This window comes from Triplophysa dalaica, chromosome 20 (assembly GCF_015846415.1).
Source record: "Triplophysa dalaica isolate WHDGS20190420 chromosome 20, ASM1584641v1, whole genome shotgun sequence".
Lineage (NCBI taxonomy): Eukaryota > Metazoa > Chordata > Actinopteri > Cypriniformes > Nemacheilidae > Triplophysa > Triplophysa dalaica.
In genome coordinates, this window is record NC_079561.1 from 10,694,473 (window position 1) to 10,714,711 (window position 20,239).

The 20,239-nt window shown below is 37.0% G+C and overlaps 1 protein-coding gene across 1 annotated transcript; it reads right to left on the minus strand.

Moving 5' to 3' along the window:
- Window positions 1-12,345: 12,345 nt before the first annotated feature.
- Window positions 12,346-16,832, minus strand: krt8 (keratin 8). The gene is made up of 9 exons (XM_056733414.1): window positions 16,343-16,832; window positions 15,052-15,260; window positions 14,346-14,406; window positions 14,165-14,260; window positions 13,906-14,070; window positions 13,686-13,811; window positions 13,384-13,604; window positions 13,254-13,297; window positions 12,346-13,177 (listed from the first exon to the last, which is right to left on the minus strand). Exons 1-9 carry the CDS (start codon window positions 16,721-16,723, stop codon window positions 12,927-12,929), a joined length of 1,554 nt encoding a protein of 517 aa, XP_056589392.1. The 5' UTR covers window positions 16,724-16,832; the 3' UTR covers window positions 12,346-12,926.
- Window positions 16,833-20,239: the final 3,407 nt, after the last annotated feature.

Here is a 20,239-nt window from a genome sequence, read left to right on the forward strand (position 1 = left end):
GTTTTCAAAAATGTTTTCTAAATTACATTTATGTATGTCTGCCTGTATTTCTGTCTGCTTGTATAAATATGAAGAGTTTGGTTCTAAAATGAGATAACTCCATTTTATGATTGTGCATTCCAATTAAAATTGATCAAACCGCGGTTTGTTGTTTGGATTTAAGGCATAATAACAAAAAAATACAACTTACTAACACAATAAAACACAAGAATATCATGATAACATCATAAAACATGATTTTTAAATCTCATTTTGGAAACAAACTCTTTTTATATATATGTAAATTTTATGTAATATATATATGTTTTTAAACAATTACAAGATATAATTTGATCATATTTATTTATCCATTGGCAGATACTTCGATCCAAAGCACAGTGCAGTTCATTACAGTGTTTTTAATAGGTTTCAGTGTTATCATTGGGTGTGTTCCCTAGGATCAAACACATGACCATTGAGATTCTAGCACAATGCATTTCCAGTTAAGCAGGAACACTATAGAATTTTTTCTAGCAATAATACTCTTAAAGTTAACCAGACAATACATACCCCAACAAAATGATCTACCTTCAACATTCCAGATATATTCTATAGAATCGATGACAATAACATATGGGTGCAAATTAAATGGACTTTTATTTTGATTTTAAAAATTGCTTCAGTATATTTGGCAAATTAAAACAGATGACTGTTGCACCACCCCGACGCCAAAGATTATTTTATTTTCTTGCTTTTTAAAGACAAATCACATATGAAATATAATCTGCCTTTGGACAGCTGTGGTTTTCACTTCTTAAAACTGTCAGGAATCAAGAATTTAGACAACAACAATTTAAACAGTCAAGTTATTCTAGAAATCACATGGGAGACTCAAACATTCATCCAGTTCATCATAAACTTCACAACATGTGCACAGAAAAAAAACTGACATGCTTTCACCAAGTTTGTACTTTCAATCTAGATGAAAAATGAGAAACAAATAAGGAAACCATTAATAAACAGATAGCATCAAAATAGAATCAATTAATAATAAACAAATAAAACATTTGCTATTCTCCGTTTTCACCAGACAAAGAATTAAGTCTCCATTGAAAATTTACCAATGCATACTGTATATAAAGTTATCTTTATTGATTTATGAAGTACAAATGATTATTGTCATATGTGTCACAACAGATTAACTGCCCTTAGAGAAAAGCTTCAGGAAATAGGATGTTAAGTATGCATAAATTCCTCTGCGTTCAGCCCATCTTGTGGAACTGGTCCAATTTCTGAACTCAACAAGTCAGTCTTCATCATTCTCTGGACATTGCTTCTGTGGTATTCTACAAACATCTGCTACTGGCTTATTCACTGCATACTTTTTAGACATCTCAGACAATATGATTTGTGAATCAAAATGCTTTAGAATCAAAACGGTCTACATCCAAACAAATTTGAAAAATATGTGTGATTCTTTGTAATCATTTGCATACTGGGGAGTAAATGCGATTGAAACCTGTTCTGAACAAGCTCTTTCAAATAGGTGTGGTGAGAGAAACTCACGATAATCCATCACATTGTTCTGATGTTAATCTTCATTAATATGTCCTGTGGGCAAGACTGAGAATAGACATTTGAGATAAGACTCGACCCTCAGATGGGGGTCAATTTTCGGTGTGAGTTTCAGGATTCTGAACATAGTCGGACCTGTAACTTCTGATGGTCCTGACATACACTTGAAACGTTTGGAATGCCTTTACGCATTTTGTAAAATATTATATACAGTACATGCGCTGTTAAAAATTGTAAATCAGTCAGAAAACACAAATGAAAGTTATTTTAGGGTTCACACCAAGCTTTTTAGAATATTATAGGAAATAATTTTATGTGACCACACATTGAAGCATTTTATCAAAACAGATTGGTAAAACAGTCTCTATCTTTAAAAGAATATGTGCAAACTCCATGAACCAATATATTAAGTAAACATTTGTTTTATCTTTATAAGGTATGCATGACTGGATCTTCAGTACTGTAAAATTGTGACGTTACTTTAGTTGTCCCACAGATCTCATACACTGTACACCTTCAGAAGACAATACTCCAAACTATTTCCTTTTTCTGAAATTACCACTCATAGGTATATGTAAAATAAGCGTTTATGTTTCATTCCATAAATAGTGACAACATTTCTCTAGACTTCGAAGTGAAAATATTTGCATTTATTTGCAGAAAATTGAAATTGGACAAAGTTGTCAAAATAACAAAACAGATTAAATGTTTGCAGATCATGAATAATGCAAAGAAAACTATTTCATATACATGTTTAAACGTCACGCTGACGTTTTTACATGTATTTTAGCAAAAGTTTGTTTCTTTTGAAATTCAACAATATCACAATAGATGCAGAAATGCTGATTCAAAGCCTGGTCATGTGGTCTCTTATTTCTGTCAGCGGCTTTATTTTACTTGCCAGTTATGTTGATGAGATGACCTAACATTTTAATTTAGAGGCATTGCATGGGTGTGTATGTTAGGCTAAATACCATCACGCCTGGAATGTGACACTTTGTCAGATCACTATGATGTGCATTATCAGCTGCCAAAGTAGCTTGTTAGTGGCTTGTTAAAGTCTTCTAATAGTATGTCTGATGTTTTAGTATATCAGTGATGATTAAAGGAAATTAAATACTTTAAGAATATGTGATGGATGAATATAATTAAGGTATAACCTGAACAGATATATTAAATAAGAGTTTCAAATAGCCTAAAAGTTGTTGTGACATGTTTGGGGTGAGACAAGGACAGAGGACCCAGGCGCAGACAGCGGGTAAGGGGTTACCAAGGTTTTAATAAATAATAATGGAAAAACAAAAACCCAAAAGGGGGTAAATCATAAGATTACATACAATTTGGAACATGGAGTAACTAATCTAGACAGGACTAAGAATAACATTTACCAAACATTACAAAAGACTAGACTAAACTGATAAGACAAGAACTCACCTAAATGAATTAAAAATGAACCAGCACAAGACAGGAGACACAGGGCCATTATAAAGGAAACCAAATCAAGAGGGGAACAGGTGCGGGGCATGAAAACATTAACAGTCAATAATGAGGAAACGAGGGGGAAGGGACAAAGACGAGACCAGAGAGAGAGCATGACATGTCAAAACAAACAATGCCATGTCTCTCTCTTCATTAAACATGAGGCTCTGTCATGATCCTGCCACTGGACCAAGATAGACATGACATGATGCGGCAGAATCATGACACTTTGATTTGTGAGATTCGAAATGAGCAAGAAGAGAATGGCATTAACACGGCTGCAAAAACATACGTTCTTTCTAAGCATTTTCTCTCGATTTTTAGTTAAAATATTTTAAACGTGTTAAATTACAATACATTGACATAACAACAAAACTGACGTAAAATATTTAGAATTGTTTTACGAATGAAAATATGAGAACTAGGTAAGTTTATGTTTAATACAAAATTGTAAATTGAATATAAGTTAAGTTACTGGCAAACCTGCTGCAAAACTACAGCAAAGTATTACAGTGTAGTTGTCATATAGCTTACTGTACAATTTTTTTTGTGAGACACTAGAACAAATACTTTATTTTGCTTCAATACACATTTATTAATGAGTTTATTAAAGCTTTTTGGATCACATATAAGAAGATAAGTCTTTTAAAAGTCTGATATAGCAAACCGGCATAAGGTGAGTAAATCATAAGAGAATTTTCATATTTGGGTGAACTATCCCTTTAAGATTTGATAATGAATATGATCCATGTGTTTTGGGAATTTGGCTATTTAAAGCTGTTCCCGAGTTATTCAAATGAAGATTGAATGCAAAGACTCTTTTTGCTAAACGAGATTCAAAGATCCAAGTCAGTAAAATGATCTAATCTTCCCACCTGTTTCACACTGGTCCCATGCCAACCTTAATGTTGCTGAGCTGTGTTTGCTTTGAGAAACGCTGACATTTCTCACAGACAAATGAAACCTCAATGTTATACTGACCGTATGGCCTCAGGAAGACCAAAATGTTGTTTTAAAGTAAGTACAGAGAAAACAATACTGGCCCTTACGTTTCTTCTTAAAGGGAAAGTTCACCCAAAAAATGTAAATTCTGTCATGAATCACCCTCATGATGTTTCAAACCTGTTTTTTTGTTCCATTAAACACAAAGGAAGATGGCACCATTGAGTACCATGGACATAATTAATGTATTTTTTAAATATATATTTAGGAAAGAATTAAGGAAAACAAACACCTCTAAAGCACTGTTTTAAAGGGAGTCAATGGTGCCCCAGATTGCTGAAGCCAAAGAATATCTAAAAACAATCCAGATGGCAAAGAAAAGTTAATGGCAGGTGTAAACGGGGAGTAGGACTTTTACTGCATCGGTGCGAAACTTCTACTTCAGCAAAACGCTACACTGACAAGGTGTTAGTAGAACCCAATCATAATCCAGTATTTTTATATTCAAGATTTTGGGAGTTTTAAAGGAGTCCCTTTAAAGGAGGCTATGAGATTCTATAGCTTTAATGGTTCCCACCACCTGCTTTGTGTTTTCATGGCCCCTGAAGCTAAAGGCAGTCACAAGGACATGTGCTTTATAAACATGCTATTTTTGATCCATGGATCATTTGCTTATAACATTTACACTTTTCAAACTAGTTTGTAATGACATAAGGGTGAGTTTTTGAACCCTTTAAAGGCCTGCTATTTATTATTTATTTTGCATGAGATGACAGCAGAACTATAGAAAAATTGTCTTCCAGATAGACTTGTATCTGTAAAACATCAGTTTCCAGAAACATTAAAAGACCTTTCGTAAATCTGTAATACAGGCTTCGTAAGTGTTTAAAGTAACAGGTGTGACACTAAAGCTTTTACAAACAGGTAATTTTACTGTACCAATGGGAGGATAGCATCCAAGCAGTGCCACAGGCCAAACATGAATTTTCCTTTGTAATGAGCTATGTTCATATCAATAGTGGGAAACCTGAAGCATTTATGAGGGAAAGCCTCAAGTCAAATCAACCAGCAAGTTATGGGAACTTAAAACGTTGCAAGATTCTTAAACAAATAAAGCAAAGTTTTGATAGCGTCTCATTTATTTTCCCCTCGTTTAGCAGAATTGTATGCAAACAAACTGTTGGTATATGCCAAGACAGCAGTAGTCGATTGGAAGGATTAATATTTTTTGCAATAGTGCTTCAATACTTAGTTGCAATTTTCCAAAAAATGGGATTCAACATTCTGTGCAGTCTGTAAAAAGTTTTTCTCCTATTTCTTCTTATTTAAAGCTCCACTGCATTAAAGGGACAATTCACTCAAAGATGAAAATTCTGTCATCGTTTATTCACTCTCAAGTTGTTCCAAATCTCTACAAATGTCTTTGTTCTGATGATCATAGAAAAAGATATTTGGAAGAATGCCATTATCAAACAGGTCTTGGCCACCATTGACTACCATAGTAGGAAATATGACAATGGGTGTCAAAAGTGCCCCAGAATTGTTTGTTTTCCTACATTCTTCAAAATATCTTGCGTTCAACAGTGCAAAGAAGATTTTTTCTAACTATGTATGGTAGTCAATAGTGGCCAAGAACGGTTTGGTTACAAGCCTTCTTCCAAATATCTTTCTCTGTGTTCATCAGAACAAAGACATTTATACAGATTTGGAACAACTCGAGCGTGAATAAAAGATGACAGAATTTTGGCTGAACCGATCCTTCAAGGAATGAATGAAAGTAATCAGACTCTGCATCATTGGATATAAAAATGTTATGTTACTCTGTAAACCCGGATAAGTTGGCAATACTCAAAAAAATTATTAACGAGTTTAAGAGGTTCTTGTTCTTTTAAATTGAACAAGGAGCATATTTTTTTAGTTTTAGTCAAAACTTCAAGTTAATCAAAAATCTATTTATCATCAGTTTAATCAGTATACTTTACTCAAAAGTAGAATTTTTAAAAATAAAATTATGTTTACATTACTTAATCTGTTTGATTATTTTGAGTATTTGGGTTTACAGAATGCAAAGGTTTTTTCTTCGGTATTGTAAAACTTTTGTGACGAGTTTTTTCTAGAGTCTGTTTCCAATTCTTTTGTTCCTGGAGGTTCGCAGACAAAAGACACATCAAATACACACTTGATGAAGATAACTGAATGTTCAGTGCAGGCATGACAAATTTTCGTACTACCATGTGTTCCGTTGCTCTAAAAACATTGCAAGAAGTGCTTACGTTAACTAAACTAAATTCAATTCAAATGTACTGTTAGCTTGTGCTGGTTATGAAAAAATAGCTTATTTCAAATAAAACAATAGATTTTTTTAACAAATGTAGGTGTTTTTAATAAGGTCTAAGGTTATTTAATCCATAGGATTCATCTCAAAATTCATCATTTACAGTACATGTTAACATATTTGTTGATGATTTCTTTAAAACTACAATTACATTAAACAGCTCATAATCTTGATGATTTTTTAATGTATTTCATTAAGAAATTGATCTGTCAGGAACTTAATAACAGAACCGACCCAAACTTCAAAAGTATTTTTACCCGGAGTCTCTGGAGGATTTTGTTGATTTGTCTGATATGTTATGAATTTGTGTGCAGCAGGTGAATGAAGTAAAGTTTGTGTTTTTAAAATTCCTGCTATAACTGTTTGTCAAAGGGTTGCAACACAATACAGTCAACTTTATTTGTCAACTCTATACAGGCAGCTTAGTGTTTCTGTTAAAACAGTATTTTTTTCAGAAGTTAAAAATATTTGTAATCCAAACCAACTAGATGTGCACACTAACTGCCTACCAAGATCTTGTTAATGTTCATTAGACAAATTAAAAACATGGCAAGCGCTTTGTTGTGTAATAGCGCCACATAGGGTACTGAATAAGATAACCACATCAAAAGATTTCTAATTTCATTTTGGTCATATTTATGTAGTCATCTGGCCAGGGCCGGCCCTGGGCATAGGCGGAATAGGCAAATGCTAAGGGCGCCGCCTACCCCTTGGGGCGCCCGAGCGCCCAAATCATTATTTTTATCAATATATATATTTTTTTTTATTACCAATACTACTTAAATATTATGGATTAAAAAAAGCGATCGTCCGATAAAGACAAAACTACAACATTGCTTTCCCGAATCCCGATCCACCCCGGTCCGACTGAGTGACGCATCAATCTCCCCCGCCCCCGCCCTGCTGAAAAACAAAACAAACATCCGTTACCTGTGTGTGATTGTGAGTGACAGATGGCCGAATTCACTGACACTGATAAGTTGTCATTATGTCAAAAAGGCCGAAGCCATCTGGTGCCCAGGGAAGAAAAAAAAGAAGAGAAGAGGAAGAAAAACGCGAAAAAGACAGAGGTAGGTAATGATTAGTTTATCTATGTTGCATTAAGTTAGTTCAACGATGCTTGTAAAGTTCGCTAATTTGAATTAACTTATGACATAGTTAGTCGAACTCAGAGGCGGTCTTAACATAGAGGCATAGGTAGGCGGCTGCTTGGGGCCCCCTACCAGCGGTCATAATAGGTGGGCCCCGAACCAACCTTATTTTTTATTTTTATAAAATTTAAAATAAAAAATAAACAAAACCCTTATCATCATGAACACTTCAAAGCATGGTAAATTGTATTAATATTCTTAAGAAATACGTTGAAACTTTGAAGTAGTAGTTAAAATGTTTCATGTTTATCTGTCACTACACACATACACCCCCTTCTATCACAATGAAATGGACTCGTCCGTAACCGTGCGCGCTGCGCGGCGCGAAAGATAAACACAGAGTGACAGGACTGGGTTTGTACACAAACAGAGACGAATCACGACAAAAATAAACGCGAAAATGAAACGGTCTTACCCAAGCGGCTCAGATAAAAGAAAAAAGCGAAAAGACATCGATAAAAACTTGGCAACGCTGCCAAAGATGACAATTTTTTATAGTGCTGTTGTTGAGGACACTGACAGGAACAACAACGGCGTCCAAACTGTACAGGCCTGTACAGCAGCAGCAGCAGCTAGCAGTGAAGTGGCGCTAAATAACGTGAACCAAGATGAAATTGAAGAGGACTTCACGTTGTTGCCGCCCGCTGTCACCGGCGACAGTGTCAATGACGTGGAAGAGTTGTCCAGTGGTGGCCACTTTGACACTGATGATGACCATGATGGGGCTTTGGTGAGTCAACCGCCTAGTTTAGCTAGTAATAGCCACAGCCCTACACTGATAAAAAATATTTTGTGGTGACGTAAATAACGTTACTACAGAAAAACCGAATTTAACCCTTATGTAATTTAATCCAGGGGTCAGCTGTGGCCTGGTGGTTAGAGAGTTGGGCTTGTGATCAGAAGGTTGCTGGTTCAAATCTCAGTGCCAGCAGGTCATTACTGAAGTGCCCTTGAGCAAGACACCTTACCCCTGATTGATCTGCAGGGATGTGTCACTGTATACAAACTACTTGTAAGTCGCTTTGGACAAAAGCGTCTGCCAAATGAATAAATGTAAATGTTATGTTGGGGATGTTTTCGTCCACTATGTGTTGCTGTTGAGTGTTATTTTGGCCACAACTTTCTCTTTGTCACAGAAAATGGAATGATTGTTGGTGACAAATCTTATTTTGACACATATTTTGGGAAAATGCTTTGAACATTTTTCAAAACTAAACGATATTCAATTTTTTGCATAAATCTGTTAATCAACCTCAGTCCTTATCAAAACTGCTAAATGTTTAAGGAAAAATCCTGGAAATGTTTACTCTTTTTATTGCAAATGATTTTTTCAAAAACTGTAAAGAACACACACAAAACGACTTAATTTCAATATAAAAAGTGATTGTGTACTGGATTTTTTGTGAAAAATTAGTAACAACATTGGCTTTGATGCATTGTTAGTTTTTGTGCATAATCAGATTACACTTTTTCTCCCTCATTTACTGTCCGTGGGTGTTTTTGCCCAGTTGACTTCCATTAAAACAACATTTTGTGATTGCATAGCCATGACACCATATAATCATGCATTCTGATTGGTGGTGGTTTTCCCTTCTGGGAAGAGGTACAATTTGTAATTGTACAAATATAACAGAGTATAACAGCATATAAATGAGGAAGAAAAAATAAAAAGCTGCACAAAAACTAACAATGAATCAAAGCCAATGTTGTTCCTAATCTTTCACACCCCAATACTTTGATAAAAGGTAAAAAAATATCCAGTCCACAATCACTTTTTATAATGAAAAGTCATTTTGTGTGTTTTCCCCCAAATCAGTGACATCCTTGATGAACTTGATGAAAATCCTGGAGATTTGATCAGGACTGAGGTTGATTAACAGATTTATGCAAACAAAATTGAAAGTATTTATCTGATACATTTTTACAGCAGTTTGATTCAGTGGATGTTTTTTCTGTGTATTGTGTACAAAGTATTGAGGTCTCTGTGTTCAGTTGCCACATTATTTTTTTGTAGATATAGTAGCTACACAATATCTATTGTGTTCATGGATATTTTTAATTAAAGCATACACTTTAAAAGTGTGGTTTAATTCAATTTTATATTTTTCGAGTAAATGTAGCTACTGCAAATCAAAAATTCAACTAAGTAGAAATTACTCAACCTTTTACTGGCCAAGTTAAAATTTTGTATTTTCTTAAATTTTATGTAACTTTGTTAAGTAGAGATTACTTTTATTCTATATGAAATTTACTTTAAAAATATGCATGCAAAAACTTGCCAAAGAAAATGTTTTGTTGTTGTTGTTGTTTTTTCAGTGTAGCTGTGCTAAACGCACACACACCATATCATGTACATAGGTTTGTTTCTAGAATGTTAGAAATGTTCAATCTAAAATGTAATGTCAATTCATCTTGTACACAGGGTTGTTTGTAGATTTTTTGAAATGTTATATTGATTTGATCTTAAAAAAATAATAAACAGTGCTAGTTTTCCTGGCATTTTGGCAAAGACGTGTTAAACCTTATTCTCTATTGGGATCCATCGTGACTATTAGTTTGTGTGGTGGTACACTTTGTGTGTTCTCTGCTGTCCATCTTCATTTTGAAGTAAATATTTTTCTTTTAAAGATCGGATAGTGGGGCCCCATACACACCTTCGCCTTGGGCCCCCAATTTGCTAAATCCGCCACTGGTCGAACTTGTGCAGTATTTTATGGTATTTTTATTTGAATTGGCTAAATTAGTAATGTTATATGTATTATTTTTTCAGGAGATGTTTTACTTTAACTTCACTACATTTGAAAGACAAATATCGTACTTTTTACTCCACTACAATTCTGTCAAGGTCCTTGAGTAGAAAGTAGTGACATATAAATCTTTATTTAAATGAGTTCTGCAGAGTTCTAAGATGAGTTGTTAGAGCACTGTCAAACCCTGAGCACAGCTTTAAGCCATGATGGACAGCCAGACATTGATGGCAGAGAACTTGTATTAGAAATGCAAAACTTTCCACATCTGCCATCAAAAAATATGACAAACATTGAGCTCCTGACTTTCCTGCACGAGAAGAAGCTGATGGAAATTTTCCCCAATATGTGGGTCGCTCTGAGAATCTTTGCCACTCTACCTGTGACAGTCGCTGCTGCTGAAAGGAGCTTCTCTAAGCTCAAACTGATTAAAAACTACCTGAGATCTACAATGGCTCAAGAACGTCTCAGTGGACTTTCAGTCATTAGCATAAATCATGTAGTCTCACAACAGCTGTCTTATGATGATATCATAGATGACTTTGCTGCTAGAAAGGCAAGGCGAGTAAGACTGTAGAACATTTGCTATACATTTGCATAGTTCATTCAAGTTTGTATATAGTTATTTATTTTTTGTGCAGCACTCTTATTTATAATTTCTGGAATGTTACATATGCTGTAAGAAAGGCAAGGAAAGCAAAGGAAAGCAATGTTTCTGTAATATAGTTTTTCCTGCACTAACATAATATAATATAAACATATTTATGTTGTATCTATAATACGTTCTGTGTGTGTTTCCAAAATATTTTCAAAATAAAGAAAAACAAGACAAAGCTGTGCAGTTTGTTTCTGTGTAAGTTTAATAACAAAATTCCTGGGGCACCAGGTGAAATCTTGCCTAGGGCAGCAAATTGGCCAGGGCCGGCCCTGCATCTGGCAACACTTTATCATGTTTAGACTGCGATACCAAGATCAGCCACTAGATGTCAATGTCCCATACGGTTTCTAAAGGTTACAGGACCCATTTAACAAATTGTTTATTTAATTAAATTATCAAACATCAAAATTCAACAAGTCGTTTAGCTTATTTAATACAATTATTATACAACAAATAAATTAATATGAACATAAATAAAATATAAATAGTTATATTATTAGTCACTAGCCAGACCAATAAACAAAGGCCGGAAGTCATATTTACAGTATTTTGTATTTATAGACACATATACAAACATGTATACATATTTAGGAAATATTTACATGTATTTATTTATATTTACCAATAATTTCATTTATATGTATTCATTTTTATAATGTGTATTTTCTTACTTACAGATATGCATGTATGTGTATGAGTTTATGAATACAAAATGAATTTGCACATACATATATTTTGTAAACACAAATGTTTATTCTGGATGCGATTAATCGTTTGACAGCCTTAATATATATGTCTATTTAAATATGTGTTTTTTTTACAAGATTTATAATATACATATACATATACATATATTATGTAATATATGTGTAGCATTGGGGGCAAGACCCTGTGAGACAAAAGGCAGTTCTGAATGAATGGCGGTCAATGGAGGAGATTCCTCAAGAGTGCTCCTCAAGAAGCAGCTTTCCAGATAAAAAAATGAACTCCCTCTCCACGTCTTTCACATGTTTCTGTTTGAATCTTTATTTTGGATTGATAAACTGAGTTTACAATGGAACATCAGCTGTTTCAAAATAGCGTCAAACTGTTTTGTGTAAAGGCGGGATTCTGCACCTCCTGGTCAGTAATGGTGTCACATACTGTGAATGAATGTCATTCTTTAGTGAACTCAATAGCCAGTCATACAACAGCCCTGACTTTACTACAATAGTTCACTTTACTATTTCAGTTTCAGTATCATTGTTTATTTTTAATTGAATATTTCATGGAAAATGTGATGAAGGCCGATAGCTTTTGATTCAAAACATCAGCTCCATTTAACATCCTTATATTCTACCTAAATCTAAATACCATATATCACTCGGAGGTGAATAAATCAGTTAATGTATTATAACATAATTTAGCCGTTGAATACATAAATTGTTATCACACAGCCCAACATTCCCCGTTAAACAGACAAATGACGTGAAGACAACGTTTAAGTAAACACTTTTATTTTGATAGCAAAAACAGCACCTCGGAAAACATAGGATACACAGTGGGCACTTCTTTCTCATCTACCAGAATACACTGAAATGGCAGACTCTACTAAACAGGCAACCATTGATCTGCCACCAACACGGCCGTGATTTAGCGCAAATGCAAACATATCCCTTCATAGTTAATCAGTGAATCAATTACTTCTCATTTCAAGCGGTTCAGCTAAATGTCTAGTTCGTGTTAGTGTCACATCTAGGGTTCTCCAGCCTGCAGATGTGGCCATGTTGTGCAAGGTAAAGCGTTCAGACGTTATTGCCGAGCAGCGGCCTGAAGGCACGTGTGTGTTTTTTTAGTGTAAGGTGTGATGCGGGTTAAGGCACGACTAAAGTAGAGAGGTTATTTGGTCCCTCTGGAATTCTTTGGTCGGACTGAATGGTTTATTGCTTTACAACTAAGTTTATGACTGCATTCCAGTCTAGCCAGAGCTTTGGATTGGAGTCATTACGGTTGGGAAGGAAGGGTCAAGAATGCGTGAAAAGGCGTGAGGTTCGGAAGACGGAACTGGGGAGGGAGGGAGCTCAATCTTGGACGACCTCGGAGGACTCGGACACCACTCTGCCGTCCTTGGTCTCGATCATCTTGATCACGACGCTTTTCTTGGTCTGAGAGACGGTGTCGCCGTAGCCGCTGCCGGAGCTGTATCCTCCGCTGTATCCGCCGCTGCTGTATCCTCCGCTGCTGTACCCGCCGCCGTATCCGCTGGACAAACCGCTGGAGTAGCTGCTGTAATTGCTGCCTGCACTTTCCATGGGATAACCGCTGTAGCTCGCTATTGAGACAGAACGTGAGATGTTAAAAGAAGCTCCCCTTGATATGATTTTAGTGAGAGAAGATTCAACACTTACTGCTCTGTTTTGAGATGTTGATGGACTTGATTCCAGTGGCCAGTCTGTTAAAAACAACAGTATAGAATGAGAAGTCTGCATTTAATAAAAGACATAATAGATGTAAAAGCACACATGTCAGCACACTCACCTGTCTTCCTCTCCTTCCAGGAGCTTTCTGTATGTGGCGATCTCAATGTCCAAGGCCAGTTTGACGTTCATCAGGTCCTGATATTCTCTGATCTGGCGTGCCATGTCCTGCTTGGCTCTCTGCAGGGCGTCCTCCAGATCCTTAATGCGGGACTTGGCATCTCTCACGGCCATCTCGCCGCGTTCCTCCGCCTCTGCGATTTGGTTCTCCAGATTGGCACGCTATTGCAAGAAACATTTGCGGTCAATTTCTGTAATTATATATTTAAAACGAATAGCATTTTTGCACTGTGGGCTGTTTACCTGGCCTTTAACGGAGTCGATTTCAGACTGAAGTCTCTGGATCATACGGTTAAGATCTGCAATCTCTGTTTTTGTTGATCTGAGGTCATCACCGTATTTGGAAGCGGATGACTGCATCTCCTCGTACTGAAAGCAGGACGCAACATTTGGTTACATATTTAATATCCCGCTCAATTCACAACTATGTTGAGTACCTCACAATATTTGTATGATAAAATACCTTGCTCTTGTACCACATCTCGGCTTCAGCCCGACTGCGGTTAGCGATGTCCTCATACTGAGCGCGGACCTCGGCGACGATGGAGTCCATGTCCAGGTTTCTGCTGTTGTCCATCTCAACGACGACTGAGGTGTCCTTGATCTGAGACTGCAGCTCACGGATCTCCTACAAGAACAAACAGAGAGGAACGTTGTTATTAAAAGTGCCACATTAAGGCATTGTATAAATTAGCATTGAAATAACATTACATAATATTTACCTCCTCATAGATCTGCCTGAGGAAGTTGATCTCATCTGTAAGGCTCTCCAGCTTGGCCTCCAGCTCTACCTTATTCATGTAGGCCTCATCGACATCCTACAAATAAATGTGATTTATTTAGTCATTTAAAATGTATTAAATATTTGTGTGTCAACAGTGATTTTTGTAACAATGTCCAAACCTTCTTAATGAGCACGAACTCGTTCTCACATTCTGTGCGTTTGTTGATTTCATCCTCATACCTGAAGACAGATAAAGGACATATCATTGGTTAAACTTTTTATAACGTTTTCAAAGTACAGTTATAGCCAAATATGCATTCACTTTCTCTCTATATTAAACTGAAATAGGACATTCAACATCAAAAATGTTGCTCTACATACGTTTAGGGAAAATATCTGTTTTGTACACTAGGGGGCACCAGCGCTCCATCTTTGTGGGGGGAAGCGCTCGTTTTTTTCAGGCTCAGTTCGTTGCCTCTCATGGGCCTTAACGTTAATCAGCCCATCAAAAATGTGTAGAGATCCATGAAAAGTGCTGTGCACTTGTTTGCTCAATTGCTTTAATCTATATGACTCATGCTGACGCCCATTTAATTGCGATACCAACTTTTTTTCAATGGGATGTTTAACAGCAATTCAAATTCCTATAATATGATGTACATCCAAACACTGAAAAATGTTAATTAATAATAAGCTAGCACACCAGGGAGTGAACGCGGCAAAATATTACAGTTGCGTAGGCCCCGTTGGAACCTGACAGCCGTTTATTCCCAACACTTTTGGCCTCAATGCGGCCTCATTTATTCAAGTGCATCACAAAATGCTCCTTTGACTAAACTTGGGGGCTAACCGTCTCCCAAAAACTAAACAAAAACCGAAACTCACTTGTTTTTGAAGTCCTCGACCAGTCCCTGCATGTTGTGCAGGTCAGCCTCCAGCTTCATCTTGTCGTTGTCCAGGCTGTCCAGCTGCCTGCGGAGGTTGGAGATGTAGGCCTCGAACATGGCGTCGATGTTGGAACGTGTGGTCGTCTGATTCTCGAGCAGACTCCATTTTGTTTCCAGCATCTTGTTCTGCTGCTCCAGAAAACGTACCTGAAAGACAAAAATAAGCAGTTAATAAAATAAAAATACTTGAATGAAATAATACAAAAAAAACACTTGGCATTAACCGGCCACGCCCCCTAAACCGCTGCTGCAATTGCACGAAATCAGGGCTCATGCACAACCATATGCCAACATGTGGCATGTAGACGGGTTATCTTCACAAAGAGAAGCACTGTTTTGCTAGCATTACATGAAGGGTGCATGTGTTTTCAGTTTGTAATGCTTTTCCTATTTCCTAGGAAACAGTGACTCATATTCCAGGAGGGTGGCTGATGAGAGCGCCCTTGGACAAGGTGGACACGAGGCAGTCCGTCTATAGAGGTGTGACTTTTCGGATGAAACTTAGAAGATCGAAATAGTTAATGTGTAAGAAGGGCAGGAAGAAGCGTTTCCGCCCAGATAGAAAGTCTCTTGAGATGTGTGTGTAAATGATGGGCGTAGAGCAGAAAAGCTGATAACCTTTGGAGGTGAACATTGCACACTTTGGGAAGGCGTCACGGCTCCAGTTCACTTTACTAATCAACTCCTTCCATTCAAAACAGTCGGCGTGTTAAACAAATAGTGTGATGCAAAGCAAATGATTGTGGTTCAAAGGACACAAGACACAAGAGTGATCAAAAAGAGAAGAATGCTTCCTCTTTCCGCTGGTTACCTAACTAGAACATGACCCCAGCTTCTCGAATTAATTATTAACTCTCAAGAGTAATGATAACTATCTTCTCTTGAAATGTTTGGTCGATTTCGAATTAAATGATCGAGTTTCATGCTTATAACAGGGATCATGTCCGGCAGTGTGTCCTAATTTGGGTGTGGACTCTTCATGGGGGTTTCAGAAGAGCCTCAGAGTCTCCCATTCAAATAAAAAAACAGCCGCCTCTGACCAAGTACACACCCTGTTGTCCACCTTTCCAAATGTCTCCTTTCTTCTTTGACAGAGGCGAGGACTTTAAACACATTTACAACATGACAACTTTTCTGTTCAATACACGCATTTGTTTTTTGTGCTTTTTGATACGATGGGACTTATATCTAAACACCATCTTGAAACTTTAAAGTCAACAAGCACCCACCTTGTCAATGAAGGAAGCGAAACGGTTGTTGAGGGTCTTGATCTGCTCTTTCTCCTGGGTGCGGACAACTTGAATGTTAGGGTCGATCTCAAGGTTCAGAGGAGCCAGGAGGCTCTTGTTGAAGGTGACGGCTTGAATAGGTGCCACATTGCCCATTCCCATGCCCATACCGAGGCCGTAAGCCGATGAGCTGCCGATGTAGCTACCACCTCCCATACCAGATCCCATGCCACGGTTGGCACCTCCGTAGGAGCTCCGTACACTGTAGGCGCTCTGCCGGCTGACGCTGGGACCGGAGTAAGACATGCTGCTGAAGCTGCGTGGAATGGATCCAGAAGAAGAAGACTTCACGGTGTAGCTGGTTTTCTTGTTGAAAGACATCTTGCTGATGTGGGTTTTGTCCTGCACTTGCTTAGAACGACCTGGGGGATAGAGAGCAGCAGAAAACAGCTTCGTCTGCTGTGCCGGAGAAACTGGAGCAGATAGACTGAACAGCAATAGGACCCCTCTTACTATATGTGCTGGAAAGTGGGAGGAGCCAGAGGAGGACTCTGATTGGCCGGTGGGGACTAGAATGGGAGGCGTGGCTGAAACTCAACTCTCATGTTACTACATTCTTCATCTAACATTACCTGGATGGGCCAGTATTTCTAGGAAAAAAAACACATTTTTTAGGAGTGGTAAATATTTCAAAAAATTTGATCACTTTTGTGTTGTTATTGGCTAAAGTTTATTATAAAAGTATTTTATATTAAAAATCAATGTATCACAGAAATAAAAGCTAACACAGTTAAAAAAGTGAAATGTCTTTTAGATTTAGGTGTTTTATTATCAGTATTATTATATAAATAATAGGCTTGTTGTGATATAACGCAACACCTGATACTACAAGGCACAGGAACAGCTTGCATTCATACATTTGCCTATTCAAATGCAGCACCTGGAAGGCTTTATTTTTCTCTCACAGCTTTTGACAGCCGACAAGTTGTAGCTCTCAGCACTACATTACCTCCGGTATGAGAGCAATGTATGTCATTAGCCCTCCTCAAAGATTACATGGTTTCCAAAAGACTGACAAACTGTTAGGTTTAAAACATGCACACCTGCAGACGTCGAGCCAAACACACCGTAAATGAAGTAAGGTACACAGTTTAATACTTTGCAAACAAACAGAACTTGTACGACAGGACTGTATAAGCGATATCCTTGTCTCACATTGTGGTCTCACAACCGTTCCTGATGGGAATGTCTTTCTCAAGTTTCTTAAAACTATCCCCTAAAGGCCTTGCAGTCCTCTGGAATCCAGAGATCTTGGAAAGTTAACCAGTTTTATTTTAGTGGGTTTACTATAGAAAAACCAGGTGATTTTATGAAAACAGCTTAAGGTTGATGAAAACTTTAATTTTATATAATAAGAGGAAGGTCATGCTTGAATGTTGTTATTGTGATATTTACAGATAGAACAGAAGTTTGCGTTTGCTTGAAAAAGTATGTGTAAAAATGAAGCACCATGTACTTAATGAATAGAAAATAATTTTCCGTATAGATTTTTAACCGCTGTTTCACTTTTATTTTGCATTGTGTTGTGCTTTTGGGTAACACAAGTGTCCATAAAATGATATCCTGTTTTTCTATCGCCTTTAACAGTATCACTTCAGTACGTTTTTTTACATTTATTCCTAAATGAAATCAGGATATATGTTCTTCACAAACAATGGGTGCTTTTTGTTATTGTTGACCCGTCTTGACTCGATCGCTTTTGGATATTCAAAGGCTCATGACCTGAAATTCTAGATAATTCCCAAAGCATTTTGGTATCAGTTTAAACAAAACATCATCCCTCTCAACCTGTTCCTCAGGTACAGTCCATTAGACTGACCGCTCGATTACATCATCAGCTGTTTCTATAGTTGGGTCATCAGGTCTTGGTGTAGCACGTGTTGCACAGTTAAAAGGCCTCATTGAGTCAATAATGTTAATTAAGTCAGATAACGTCCTCACATTTCTAGCCAGTTGAATATATCTGTGATGCATGTGACAAAAAGTTTCTCTCTGAGTGACTAAAGCCTGCGACAGCAGTCCACAATAACTAGTCTTGACAATGTTGAATAGTTTTGTGGTACATATATTCTGATGAAGACATCCTGTGGTTGATGTAGAGTTTAATGTATAGTGACATAAGACAACCTTTGCTTTTATCTTCTCCATGGGTTTGAGTGAGTCATGATTGCATTAGGCGCTGGTCTTTCCTTAAACCAGCAACAAAATCCCGGCTATTGTTTCTGAAAGGAACCAGATAAAATAAAAACATTACTTTTCCATCCAGCTACATTAAAAGCTGACTTTTGGACATGCCCTGACGATAACTGAGCATAACGTGTCCAAACCATTAACAACAAATGCTCTTTTGTTACCAAAATAACTATCCACCCCAGTCTAATCCCATGCATTTACAGATCAGAACAAACTTAATCTCAGATTCTAACCTGACTTTTGTAACATATGCTGTTCAGACACACAAACCAGCTTTGCACCATAACAAAAGGTCAGTTTTTATGAAACTCCAGCAAGGAGCATTCAAATTTAAATGCCTCTTTAACAGGATTGTTCACCACAAAATGCAAATTCTGTCATCATTTATTCACCTTGTTGTCGTTTCAAACCTATATGACTTTCTCCCCTCTGCAAAACTCAAAAGAAGATATTTTGAAGAATGTAAGTTACCAAACTGCATGGTACCCTGTTGACTTCCAATGCATGGACACAAAACCAATGCAAGTGGATTACCAGCATTCGTCAAAAAAAATTATAACAATTAATAATGACAGAATTAAAATCTTTGGGTGAACTACCTACGTAGGACATTTTTGTAAGACTTATTGCCCAACAAACACTCAATTTCAAACAACCATGGCGTCTGTTTTCTTCACTGCTGACATGAAGGGGAATGCTTTCTTGCATTCTCAAAACCTAAAAACAGGTGTGACTGTACTTTCTAAGCATAGTTTCCCCAACATTTTGTCTTTTACTGAAAGCAAAAACTTGGAGATATGCATCTGCAGGGCTCTGCCCAGATGATAGCTTGATTATAACATTCCTCCTTAACTTAGCAACGACTGGTTTTGTGACAACCAGGTTTAATAAAAAATATCATTGCGATCATGCCAAGCCTTCCTTTAGACTTCTCGCAGACACGCGAATGTGTATGTTTATGTACCTACAAGGACGTCTTGTTAAACGTTTGCGGCCTGTATGATCATGGACGAATGAATGATACATTAAGCTGCTTATTATTTTAACAATCCAAATTCCTTCTAGCTGAGCTAAATTAAAAAAGAGCGCCAATGATTCATTCGTGAATCAAACCAAATAATTTCATTCAATTATAATAATTTGCATGTTTTGTTGCCGTACTTTATCACATGAAGTTTAAATGCTATAATCCAATCATTTCATGTGAGCATTGATTCAGTCTAAACAAGCACATTGTGACTGATACTGTTAAACCATCTGACCTGTGACCTTCTCACGGCCACTTCACAACTCAGCCGAGAACAAAGAATGAAGCCCCTTCAGCGTAAGGGACAATCATATGCTTTAACAGTTCAATGCTGTTTAATCCTCAGTACCCTAAATTGACATTTGTTTAGTGTTCTTGTTGGACAGTTTCACCTGTTCAGTACAGTGTGTGTACTGTATTATAGATCTTGTGAAATCGGAGACTTCTCACCTCACCCCCATTTACACACATCAGCACTTTCTTCACTGAACACTCCCTCAAGGTGTGGTCACACAAGATTTCATGCAAAACTGTGTGATCTTGATCCGTAAACAAAAATTAGTTGTTTTGAGCAAAGACTCGAAAAATAGTCTCCTTACCTGTCACTGTTTCACAAT